The 13,142-nt window shown below is 41.3% G+C and overlaps 1 protein-coding gene across 3 annotated transcripts in view; it reads left to right on the top strand.

Annotated features, from left to right (window-relative positions):
- The window catches only part of AdamTS-A (ADAM metallopeptidase with thrombospondin type 1 motif A), a 33,948-nt gene that overhangs the window by 11,837 nt on the left and 8,969 nt on the right, over positions 1-13,142 (top strand). Inside the window, exon 1 of one of the 3 annotated variants that reach the window (NM_001275675.1) lies at positions 848-1,353. The exons of 1 other annotated variant lie outside the window; for it this stretch is intronic. In NM_001275675.1, coding sequence (NP_001262604.1) covers positions 1,261-1,353 — 93 coding nt within the window. In that variant the 5' untranslated portion in view covers positions 848-1,260. Of the gene's footprint in view, positions 1-847; positions 1,354-3,275; positions 3,550-13,142 lie in introns of those variants that run through there. One more of the 3 variants, NM_169659.3, reaches the window with a different exon arrangement.

The raw sequence follows: 13,142 nt of genomic DNA, 5'->3' as shown, positions 1-13,142 counted from the left end.
TCGATGGGTTCTGCAAAACCAGTTTTGCCCTCTCGAGTGTTCTTAACCTTTTGCTGGGCCTCTTGGCTGCCAAAAAAAAAAAAAACAAAAAAAAAACTCCGTGGCTGTCGTTTCGCATTTGCTTTGTGGGCGCAAACGGAGATTTAATGAAGCGTTAATAAGTACCCAAACAGGCCCTTCAGGCCATCCAAAGCCATCAAAAGGGTCTTAAATACCATATAACCATATCGACAATGGCTGGAACCTTCATATGTAGTATGTATGTAGGTTCTCAAATCTCTGGGATCCCGCTTACTTTTACGATCTTTCTGACGTTTGCATATCGCCAAGATACTTGCTTTGGTGGGACCCTATGGTATAGTATGTGGGGTATACAAACAGCAGGCCTATTCCATGCCATTCCATGCTGAGCTCAGGAATTCTTTGATCCATCCAGCCAGCCAGTGTTCTCATTAGTGTTTGTACAGTTGTTGTAATTAAGAGCGGCGAGTGTTGTTTCCATTTCAATATTCGTATTCAGGCACAGAACTTCTTCAATCAGACGCCACAGATCGGCCACGTTATTATTTCGGCCCATTATTCATTAGAATGTAATAATTCATTAGGGTATTATATAAACAATGTGTGCGACCATCTGAGTATCGAATATTGCAGATGATGATGGCGACAGCGCCCTCACTTGTCTTGCTCATTTTGTGCCCATGCTGCTGCGGCTGCTGCTGCTGCTGCGGCTGCTGCTGATGCTCTTGTTATTCTCGCTGGAGCAGCAGCTGTTGCCGCGGCACAAAACCAGCATCTGCGCCATCCGCCTGCCACCAACACAAGTGATCTTTCAGTCGCTCGCGTGACGCAGAGCCGATCATATTTGCCTGCTCCTCCTACGCAGAAAATCCACTGGCACTGTGGCTTCTACTACTACATGTACACACGTTGCCACACAGCAAACAGGCTGTCTGCAGAGCAAGGACCTCCTGACTTTTCTGGCGAGGCTTGGCCGCTTAAACGCCTTACAAATTGCGCAGGCGCAGTTAAGTGAAGTTTAGTGAACCCGGGATCGCGAGTTCGTTTTGTGTTGGCTGCAATTCTTCGAAGATTGTGGCATTGTGATTGCAGAATGGTGTTGCGCCTGCGCGACATTTACGACTCAGTGCTAAATCGGTGGGCACTGAGTGCTGGAAAGGCAGCACAGTGAACACTCCTACGGAAGAAAGGACAGTGAAAAGTTAAAAATACAAAAATAGAAGCAATCAATTGGAGACCATGTTCAATAGCATGGGGATTTCCAGGGGGGATTTTCCGCAAGGAAAGCAGCGGAAAGCACCTAAACCCACGCCCTTTATGGAGATCATTAAGGTAGGCGCAGAAGGCACTCACAATTTAAATTGTAAATCCGCCATAGTTGTCATAAATTGGCTACTTGGCCGACTCTCTATTATTTTTAATAGTGGCCATTGGCCAAGTGGCGACCTCAATTGTTGGCCCATAAAATCGCCTGGCACAATGTATTAATTTGAAATCTAAAGTTGCTAGAGAATTTATGCTCTCTTTAACGGGCAACATAGAGTTATTGCCTTGTTTTCAACTTCTGCCCGCAGTTTTAGCAATAAAATGTACTTTAAGTACCTAATTATGATTTGATATGCTGCTAATTGGGAAATCATAACAAACAAAGAGCCATATTTAAGAGCTTTTTTATTGGGGCGTTCGCCAATTAGTCGGCATCTAGCATCTAAGATCATCGACCAAAATCGAAAAATCGCAAAGTTTTGGAGATGCAATAACACAGGAAACTTGAATACAAAGCACAGCCAGTTTTGTTAAGACAAACATCTATGTTCTCATAGATACTCGCATACATATATCGAATTAATGTCACCGATTCAGGGACAATATCATAAATTAGAGTTAATTTGAGTGCAAATAACCCAATGGTTGCCAGCGAAACCGTTTGCATAATAAATTGCATACTTCCTGGAAGACCAGTGGTTCGACCACAACCCTCGAGATCAACGCACCCACATTTCGGATGGATCTGAGAATTATGGCCTTATGTCACAGATCGCGGGCGAGGCACGAGCTCACATCGACAGATATCTCGAGAGGCATGTGGCAATTAGAGACAAAAAAAAAAAAAAAAAAGAGGAACAACATCCACCAGCCAAGCGGACAGGCGATGGCAATTCTTTGAGAAAAGTCCCCGAAATTTGTCAGGGGCGTAACGATTTCATTTGCTCATAAATTCACACGAATAGGGCAGGGCTTCGTTGAGAAGTTAACGAACCAAGACGAGAGATTGTCTCCCAGATAGACACTCCCCAATCGGTGTGGAGATCTTAAGGATACCAGACTTGCAATTAGTTTTCAGCACAGACCATTGAGACAACAAACATTTTTCCACTCTTGTGCTTTTCCTCTGGCGGCGCCGCGAGGGTCAAGTGCAGTGCGATGGCCACTGGGCGCCAGAATTGCTGAGATTCTTCCTCTTGAAAGTGAGATATTTTCGTAATTGGCGTCGCATTTATCAGATTGTCAAAATCCGTTGCAGATGGTTGCAATCGAGCACTGCGATATTATTAGTAGTTGGCAAAGTGCAACCTGCCAAAAAAAAATGCGAAGTGAGATAAATTTGCAAAGCCGAAGTTTAAATATCCTTGCAGCAAGGATACATGGGTATATCTTTGGTCATATGATAAGTTTTGCTATTAGAATACAATTTAAAATTATATTAAAAAACTTATAATCGAAGTTGAAGTTCATATTACTCGAAGCTGTGCATTAATGGTAACAAAAAGAAAGAAAACTGAAATTCTTTCAATATATTTTTGATTATTCCTGCACATTTACGGCATACCAAATGTATAATATCCACCGCAAGGGTAAAAGTCAAATAGAAAATAGAAAGCATATTAGAGAACTTATGTGCGACTTGCGAACGCGTATAAAATGCTATTCTAAAATTATTTGCGAGAGAAAGAACTTTCGGCTAGTGGTGGGTGCGTGAATCTCTCCTTGGTGTGGAAAAAAAGCTCTACATTTCCACGAAAAGAGCTCGGCCATCCCATCGAAGATCCTACACATGCACACACCCACCCGAGTTACCTGCTCTCTTAACCTTGTCGATACACAATCTTTATGGTTGGATCGTTTGTTTGGGCCAAATGCTTGCGCGAAACTAACGCAGAGCAGGAAAATGCGAACAGACATTGTATATTTCGTGAAAACGTTTTCTCAGTCTAGTCTCGAACTTCGCGCCAATATCTGCACAACTGCTGAAAACGATCGCGGAATTTCATAAACATATGCCGAGAACTTTGCGAAATATACAGATATCACAATTCGAGTGGCTTAAATTAAATTGAAATAAATAGACTTCATGCAGTTGTGCAGCGGAAGTGCCAAAATAGAAATATAAAATTGCATAAGATTAATGTGGAATATGTCATTTATAACCGTACGAAAAACGACGAATTTTTAAAGATTTTCGATATTTCGTGTGTACTGAATCATCAAAGTGCAAAGAACTGTCATTTTCGAGCTATCGACCTGAAGGTATTTTGAAAAATTTTGGAAAATATAAATTGAATGTGACAATCACTTCTATAAAATTAACAAATTAGGACTTTAAAAATATTTCACTTTATTTTTCACTTTACCTAAGCAATCAATATGTTTGAAATACCATTAGCCATTAAGCAGGAAATTAATTTTAACACTAGATATTCTTATACACATTTCTTTCAACGGCAGGAAAAATGCCAACATTTTCAAATACCATAACTTCCAACCAATCTTTTCATGCTTCAGAACACAACAATTTAGGCGTTTTGCATACTCACAGTGCCTACTAAAATTACTAAATTTAATAAACTTTCACACATTTCAGCGCCACTGCAAAAATAAAATCAAATCGAGATACAATAAAAATCGAAAATTAAGTAAACACGCCCTTTACTAAAAATAGTTAGCCCGAGCGAATTTCTTACTCTGTTGGATGTTGGCTGGCCAAAAGGAGAAGGCCAAAATTAATTTGTTAACTTTTTTCGCAAGCATTCACGTAAGCAAACAAAACAGAAGACAAATGTGCGTAAGGAAAATGCGGGGAAAATAAACAAAAAACGCAAGAACTGTGCTAAAAAAAAAAATTTAGACAAATGATGAGTGCGAGTGGCTTTGAGGTTAAATTTATGGCAAAATAAAATTTCCAATAGAAAACTCGAAAAAAGTCTGAGAAAATGCATGGCATGGAAACGAAGGCAATCGAGGACGCCGATGCCGGGTGCCAAAAATAGACCAGTCAGTTTTTTTCTTTTTTTTTTTTTTTGAGTAAGCCATTTATTTTTTATGTTTATTTTAACATTTTGTGTACTTTCTTTTTCCTTCCCGTTCACTTGTGTGTATTTTTGCAAATAGACAGAAGCGTGTCAGAATTTTGATGTACGTATTTGTTTGAAATGAACTCTTGTGTGCAGCGAATCGAACGTTTGTCGGCTCGAAAATGGCCATAAAAACTATGATATAATATATGGACAGAAAGCAACAACGAGGAAACAATAAAACTGCTTAATTAACCTACCAAAAAAACAGCAAGAGAACCAAGAGAACCAAGCGAAAAGCTGAACAAAAAATGCAATTAAAAATTTGTGATATATGCAAGGCATAAACAAAACTTATATAAAAATACACCAGCAATTTGACAATAAATATAGCACGAGAAAAAAGAGCCGCCGGCAACAACAACCAGCCGGCCAATAAAATATGTATAAAATATGAAAAGTAAGAATAAAAATAAATAGCAGACAACACACTAGAGTAAAAATAAAAATATAAATAATAACTGTGGCACATGTGGGCAGATCCGAGTGCCTATGTTTGGGAAATTATGTATATTCTTTTGGATTTATTAGCTGCGACTAGACATCTCCGGTTTGACTTACACATCTAGATTCTAGATACATGTGCAAATGTATCAAGATATTTCTCAAGAATTTTCTGCCCCTTAGTGTGACATTTTTCGGGCTTTTGGAATTAGCAGAACAGCCGGCGACTGCAAAAAAAAAGTAAATAAATGAAAACAAGCCGGAGGCGTTAATTTTTTGCCAGCATTTCTGAGCCGTTAATAAATAACTGAAAATGATCCAATGAACTGCGAGCTAATTGGTGGGTGTTAAAACGATATATAAATCTGCATTAGCATAGTGCATTGGCATGAGTGCACTGTTCATGATAAGGAAGCATTTTTAGGCTCTGCCATTCCATTCTGGTAACACAATAGACTGTCAGCTGAAAAGTTGTTGCGAAAAGTGTTAATAGATACATCTATGTGTTGTCATTGTCACTCGGTGTATCTGACAACTACGCGTATGCAAAACAAAAGCCGTCAAAAAAAAAAAAACCAGAGAAAGAAACGTGTCGGAAGTTGCACGACAGCAAAACACGTTGATATGCCCACAACTCAGGTTAAACATAAATATAACATTCGTATACGACTACTTGCTACACTTGACCCGAGCTCGAGTTTTTTTTTCACCCCCTTTTTGTTTCGAGCTGAATTTTATGAATTATTTCTCATTTTTGTGGGCCTCTGTTTCCGTTTATTGTAAGATCGATTAAATGGAGATCCTCCCACTTCGGCAGGCCCATCAATTTTAATTATCGAACAAATTAATCAGTCGCAACTCTCGCATCATTAAGATTAATGATCCCGGTCAGGCTGGGTGGCAGTAGCAAAGCAGCAACACCACTTGTGCCTCCGGTAGCTGGCATCCAAATCAGCTGGCAGTACCAACAAATATGCAAATAGCGCACTTGGCTGAACTCGAACTCGAACTTGAGTGTATCGCGGCGAGCTGAAAAAAAAGTGGAAAAAAAACAACAACGAAAAAGATTCAAGATCAGGCAGGGGATCACAAGCGGACCAAATGAGCTGTGGCAAATGTGATTAGAGAGCGCCTATTAATTGCCTGTTTAATTGGAACCCAGATATGGAGAACACGAGGGTTTTCCCCCATGCCCATCGCCATCCCCATGCTCCCAATTGCTCAACACCCCAATCTCGATTCGGAACCATAAATAATGTCGCGTTTTGAAAAGTGCACTGACCCGACCAAATTTTTGATATGCTCAGACGTGCAGACGTACTCACATGTACAAACTGCTTATACCCGCAAAATATGCTCTACTCAACTCGGGCTGATTCATATGATTCATGTGTCCCGTTTTTTTTAAGTGAAACGGGAATCGCCGCCAAAATCAAATTCATAAATGCATTCGCAGGGGTCAGTGACGCGCCTCAAAAAGTCAGCCGTCAAATGTCCACACTACTGACGTATCTGTCAGATACAAAATGTCCGTTCGCCGGCAATTTTGCAGGGATATACGCAATGAATTATTTATGAAATGCAGACGAACTGCCTCCAAGATCTGAATGAACTGACAAAGAGACACAGGAGGAAACACGAAAGCAAAGATCACTGGCATTTCGCTTGCATACATATGCACTAACTGAATAAGAGAAATTGTGGCTTGAAACCAATTTGTTACCATATTTCCATTTCTGAAAATACTATCACTACAATGTGTATTGTATAATATCATTCCATATCTGAGCGGTTTTGTTTTGTTCGATTAATTTCAAACATTTGAGTGATTTTTGCCCAGTGCAATCCGAACTCGAACTTCACATTGGGCATGCACTTGGAGTCATGGGCATGGACTTAAGTGGAGGGTTCGCTAATGAGGCGGGCTTGCCAGAATGACTGACTGAAGGAGTGACTGACTGACTGACTGACTGGCTGACTGACTGAAGTGAAATACGAGCACGAGCCCAGTTGCTTTTGCAAATTTTCAGCGATTAAAAAGCCATAACTTACTGTATCAACGCAAAGCGTTGAGGTTAATTGACAGACAACCAGACAAACTCGCCCAGACACAGAAAAAGATACAATATACTCGTACAGCCAGGGATAGAGTGCTCTCAAATTAACACTGCACATAAAGTAAGACGGCAAATGACAATAATTAGAATAAATGAAGGTTTCGCAAGGCTTTTCCGCATAGCTCGCGGAATGCAAGTCACCAGACTTGGAGCACATGGAGCTCTTCGAATTTCACATCTGCTCCCCGGGCCAAAAAAAAAAAAGGTCCCATTGAGTGGAGCTCGAGGCTTCGCCGGAACCGAATTTAATACAAGTCCGAACTGCTGATGGCCATTTCCAGGGAAGTACTGTGGCTTTGAATTCTTGACGTGACTCGCTGTCTTGTGAGATTCCCACAGAGTTGCTTAGTCAGGAGGAATGCGCCCCCAGAAGTGGGAGCATTTGGTTATTTGCTTGAAATCGATATGATACGAATCCTCGCGAGATTGATACGATTAATTCCTTACATCTTTTTTAAGCGATGATTGATGTGGCGCCATTCTGCGTGATCAGCAAAATGCACTGGCGTCCAGCTCATGGTTTTTATATTATTTTAATGACAAGTGACAGTGACGAAGGCGCCCCCACTTGGTTTTTTAATAAGGAACGTATCTGAGTGACATTCTGACTGGCGAAATTGTTATCTTCCACATAAGAAAACAGGAGAGAGCGACTTGACTATCACATACCCTTTACTAAAACTATAGTTCATAAGATCTGGACAGATAGACTAGGCAGCTGAACTTTGCTAGATTGTATATAATTTATAGGGTCGTAAACATATACTTAATAGTTGGAAAAGTTTGCCATTATACCCCTTTACTCGACGGCTTAATAATATGAAATTCCAGAACCGAATTGGAATTGTTTGGCTCTTCAGTAGTGGCATTCCATTCCATTCCTCTTTTTTGGCTCCCAGTTGGCTCTCGATATTGTACTTTGAACAAATCCCCATCAGCCCCCCAACAATTCTCAGCGAGCATATACAATAAAATTAATGAATGCTCGCTCACCTGTGGGCATGTTTTCTTTTGCCCGCCACAAGCTCTTAATTGCCAGAGTGAATTTTCCAACTCATAATTTCGCGGTTCTAACATACCTAGTGGCCATTTTCATTTTGAATGAGTCAATGAGTCAGACCATGACCATTTACCTGTGAGTAACTCTAAGCATTCAGGTCTGCGTGTGTGGCGAAGAAAAATCACATAAACGTCTGACTATTTTCGTTTAATTACCCCAAATATTTCACTCATCATAACCGCGAACGTGTAAAAATAGATTTATAGCCATTTATTGACTTGATGAATTAAAATAGCCCTGGCTAATGACTCAAGTCGGTTCGATTAATGGACGTGCACTAGTCCATCCCGCATGCACATCACGTCAAGCTTCTGGCCAGTGGTGTACATGGATGGAATCCCTTTTTCGCTCCCCCCAGGGTTTAGTCCACTGGCGGCGCCCCTGGAAATGCAATTCATCAAACTGCTCGTTTGGCATTCAATTGGTATTTCTGATCATTCGACTGTGGGATGCCATTCAAAATAAACGACTTCGGCTGTAATTTGCCAGCGCATTCTAGATGTCAAGGCGGGGAAGACCCATTCAATATCCAATCAAACTAACGATCGCGTCAACACAATGTTTACACGATGAACATGATGATTATCATCGGCGCTGTCGACAAGGATGAGTTTGTCATGGGTTGGGGCTGGGGCTCAATTGAAATGTCAGACTCGGACGCGGACTCGTTGTTACTCAAGTACATAATCAGAAGCAATTAAAAACTGCACTGCCAATGCCAAGCACAACAAGATGTTTAAGAACAATAACACAGGAGCCTCTGCCAAACAAAAGCAAACAATATAATGCTGGCGTTTCAAGTTTATTCACATTTCCCTCAAAAGCAAAAGCTACGAACAGTGGGCTTGTATTTTATCTACCGCCAGTTTGCCAGTTTGCCAGTTTGCCAGTTTGTTTGTTTGTTTTTCAGGATAACACATGGTCAGTCGGGCCGCCAAGGTGGTATATCAATCATATATACCCGTATATATCGGATATATCATCCAAGTGCTGCATACACAACGGCGTTCGTCTTTCGTCAAAAGTGCATCACGTATTCCGTGTGCGCAACTCCCCGATATTTTCTTTGTGATATTTTCTGAGTTTTGAAATATTTATGAGATGCCCAACAATGAAAACATTTTCGTGTCATTGACACTGATGGTCACCAAAGACAAGGACGTCAAGCTGAAATGCTCAGATTCAGTTTCATACGTTCGGCGGATACGACAAGATCGCTACGTTAGCCCAAGTGAAATAGGAACTTTTTATTAATTTCGAGAGGAAGCGAAATTCTTGACTTGCTGGCGGCATACCTGATGCCAATCGCATTTGTTTAGACTCAGCACGGCGATTATTTAACTCAATAGAGCTTTTTAATTTGCAACCTGAGCGAACCACATAAAAAATAAACAACAGCCACGGTTCGTTTTCCGCCCTGCCCTGCAATCAACTCACATTCCACCGGTTGCTAGGCCATTTAGGCACATCCACACCTTGTTGCTCGAATGGGCCATCTGTTCTGTGCTGACCACCACCCACCACCCACCATCCACCATCCACCACACACATCTCCCACCGGTTTTTTTTCGCAGAAGAACCGCCTTCCTTTGAAGTGGCCAGTCGAGTAAATTCGGTTAATTTACAGCGTTTTTAAAATCATTGCCCCGAATTTAAATTTGAAACGGTTGCTCGTTGAAAAAAAAAAAGAAAAGGAAAACGAAACGGCTTTTAATTGTCAAGTGATTGGGTCTCGGATTTCGAGGAAGGTGTGCCAGGTGCAGAGCCTGTTTGTTTCCCACTCCTCGCCGCGGGGATTTCTTCTCGGCCTGTCCAAATAAACACGCACACACTTTGTAAGTGCCGAGGAGAGCAAATAAATATTTGTAATTTATACGTTTCTGGCTGCGTGGGCAACACGCCGCAGATACAATAAATAAATCGGGTGTGAGAATGTGTAAGGCTGAATGGAACCGCGATTGCACTGCGCCCAGCAGCCAAGGTTTAAGTCAGGAAATGGACACAAACGGAGTTTGGGAGCCCGAATTTGAGAATTAATGGAAAACATTTAAAAAGAATGCATTAATTTATCAGCTAATTGCGGACAAGCCTGTTGCAGCGCATAACAAATGGCCAAATGTTCGCACATTGCACATTGCTCATACGCAGTGTGTGCCCATAGAGAAATATTGGCTTGTCTGCGCTTTTATATCGCACGCCACTCGCAAAAGTGTGCCAAATAAATCAAAAGCAGACCCATTAAATCGTGTATTAAATAAAACTCGAGTAAACAAACAAAACGGGCCTTAATCGCATGACAAACCAAAACCTCAATTCCAATGGTCAGGTTACAACTTAATGGGCAGTTAAATCTTTACGATGCTTTTGGGACAAGTGCAGCACCAACTGCACCAAGTGAATCATCCACATCTAATCCCGTTCCCACGTTCCAAAACAAACAAACCGAAGTTGCACAATGCCGCATATGTAGATGAATGCTATTATTTTAGCTAATCTCTTGGCTCGCCTGCCCAACTTTTTTGCCTTGCTTCCATTTTTTTTTTTTTGCAAATTTTATGGTACGAAAGCTAAACAAAGTTGATTATTTTATAGTTTTGAATCAATCGAAATGGGCAAAAATACATAAATATACATATATATATATATACATACATCCAGCGATTTCAAGGTTAGCCCGGCAAAAACTGACTTGTGCGGTAGCGCCATGTGCTCCTCCAGCAACATAGGAGGCCGGCGGAGGCATTAAACAAACAGACCAGCCCGGGTCCTGCCCTCCGGATCTCCCCGGGAAACATATACACACACTTCAGACGGGCCAAAAAAAAATAAAGAAAAACAGAAAAAAAAACACACATGGGAAAAGCGGGCGTTGTCCAGCCAGCCAGTCAGGCGACCAACAAAGAAGAAAAAAATGCCCAGACGACTGGCAGTCAAGCCAAATGGAAGGCGAAGCCGGTCTAATGCATTTTGTAGCCCATTTTCAATTAAAAATTTTGCACATTTCTCGTTTTTGGCCAAGGTTAATTGATTGAATTTGCGATGATGGCTTTCAATTGTGAATTTGAAGTTGTATATGCACTTCGGCCGCAGGCTGATTTCAATTTAGATATCCGAATGCACAGCAAATGCATTTCCATGAACTATTATTTATAGCACGCGTCATATGCCGTCATATACGAATTTGGATTTGGTTTGGTCTGTGGACATGGATTCAACTTGGCGCGTGGGGGATTCACCGGATGACCAGAGTTTACCATTAAAACGACGGAGACTCACACTTTTTCCAGGAAAGCGCGCAGAAAATGATTTTATGGCTCTGTTTTTCGCCGGCTGTTTATTGGGGTTTTTGTTATCGTTTTCGTTTTGGTTTTGATTTTGCCATTTTCCATTTCGCGAAATTCAAGGGCCATGCCGCATCCTCTTGTCAATTCACTAAAAGGAAAATGGGAAAAACATTTCCACGAAATGTTTGCCTACAATTGAAAAATATTTACAAATACTTTCGCCCGTCCTGACTAAACGAATTCAAAGTAATTCCTGTGTTTTCGAATAATTGCCTGACTGCAATCGTTCTCCAAAAAATATTTTGAATGCCTCAGCTGCAACATTTTCATTCAATGATTTTTCGATCCCAATTTAAAGGCCATACCTTCTATATCCTACTCCATTCAATTATCAATTTGGTTTTGTTGTTGGGCTTGAATATCGGCTTAAAAATGTTGGTGTAATAAAATAGTATTTACTTAGAGGCGATTTCGATTTTGTTTGTGGCAGTCACGCATCGCGCATGCATAACGGCCCCATAAAGTGTACAAGTTTATTTACCATTCGCCAGCAGGCACGGTAAACACACGCGCCCCAAATTCTACAAAGTGGAAAAGTTTTGCAAATACATACTTAGTAGGAAAGCCAAAATGCATGCTGCAAATTGCACATAAGGTCGGAAATGTAACGAATTCGTATAATTGTGAGAGCAGTGCGAGGATGAATGTATGTAATTCAAATCGATCTACGTCGATGGACCTATGCGGACCTATGATTTATGCCCGTTTTGGACTTGCAAACTGATAATTTGCAGTTGCGTAGACGATTTTTGTTTCCATTTGCGGTTTGTAGCTGCGCATGCCCACATGCCAATTATATCGCGCATACGACGTGTTGCCCAAAAGCAGCACAGGGCGCCAGTTTAGTCGGCCAGCACTTCCATTAAGTCATTAAATACAAATTAACAGCAAACAATTACCAGCCAGCATCGGACAGCCACATTCACAGCCATGTAATTAAGCATACGCCGCGTTGTCTGGCCAGACATGCCACGCATTCGTCGGTTAACACCTCCAACGACGAACTAGCGGCTAAGGTGGTTTACACGATGGATCCAATTCGAAGCTGAGGCCTTCACGGGGACAGACTGAACGGCGACGAGCCGACTCCACAGACTGTGTGTAGCCACAAAGCCATATAGCCATCTAGCCAGATAGCCAGATAGCCACACAGCCATTGGCATAAGTTATGGCACACGGCGAAATATAAAGCAATCGACTGACACACAAATCGCTTGTTTGTCCATTCCATATTCCCAGTCAAGTGTAAACAGGTTTTTTTTCTTTTTCTGTGTGCAAAGATGTTTCTTCTGCTGCCGAACCATCGAATTGGTCAATTAGTCAGAGCGTGATAATAAATAAAGCCGCGTGGAAGTGAAGCATCCGAAGATGCGGAGAAATCCCAGAATACAATGGAAGCCCTAAAATAAAGAACAGCGCGGAAATCCATCCATGCAGCTGGCTACTTAACCATGCCGATTAAATGAGGAGGCACGCAGGGCATTTGCATATTTATAAGGCGTATTTATACGAAACAAGTTAATAAGCAGCTCTCCCCAACGCATGCATAACTAAGACAGCGAGAGATAAAGCCCAGATTGGCCAGAATGGTGCTTTAATTAAATACTTTAAGTGTATGGATATATCTTTGGGGCATCGCAGCATGCGCGATTTGCATTGCAAATTGTGCACAGGCATTTAAGTATTGGATGAAATTTATGATAAGCCTCACACCAACGGAATCAGTTCCAGATTTTAATACGCAGATTCGCCAAGCCATATATCTTTTTGCGGATTGATTCCGGGTAATTCGGTTAATTCAACG

The sequence above is a fragment of the Drosophila melanogaster genome, chromosome 3R (genome assembly GCF_000001215.4).
Source record: "Drosophila melanogaster chromosome 3R".
Lineage (NCBI taxonomy): Eukaryota > Metazoa > Arthropoda > Insecta > Diptera > Drosophilidae > Drosophila > Drosophila melanogaster.
The sequence above is the reverse complement of the archived record's forward strand: the minus strand, read 5'-3'. Positions and strand labels throughout refer to the sequence as shown.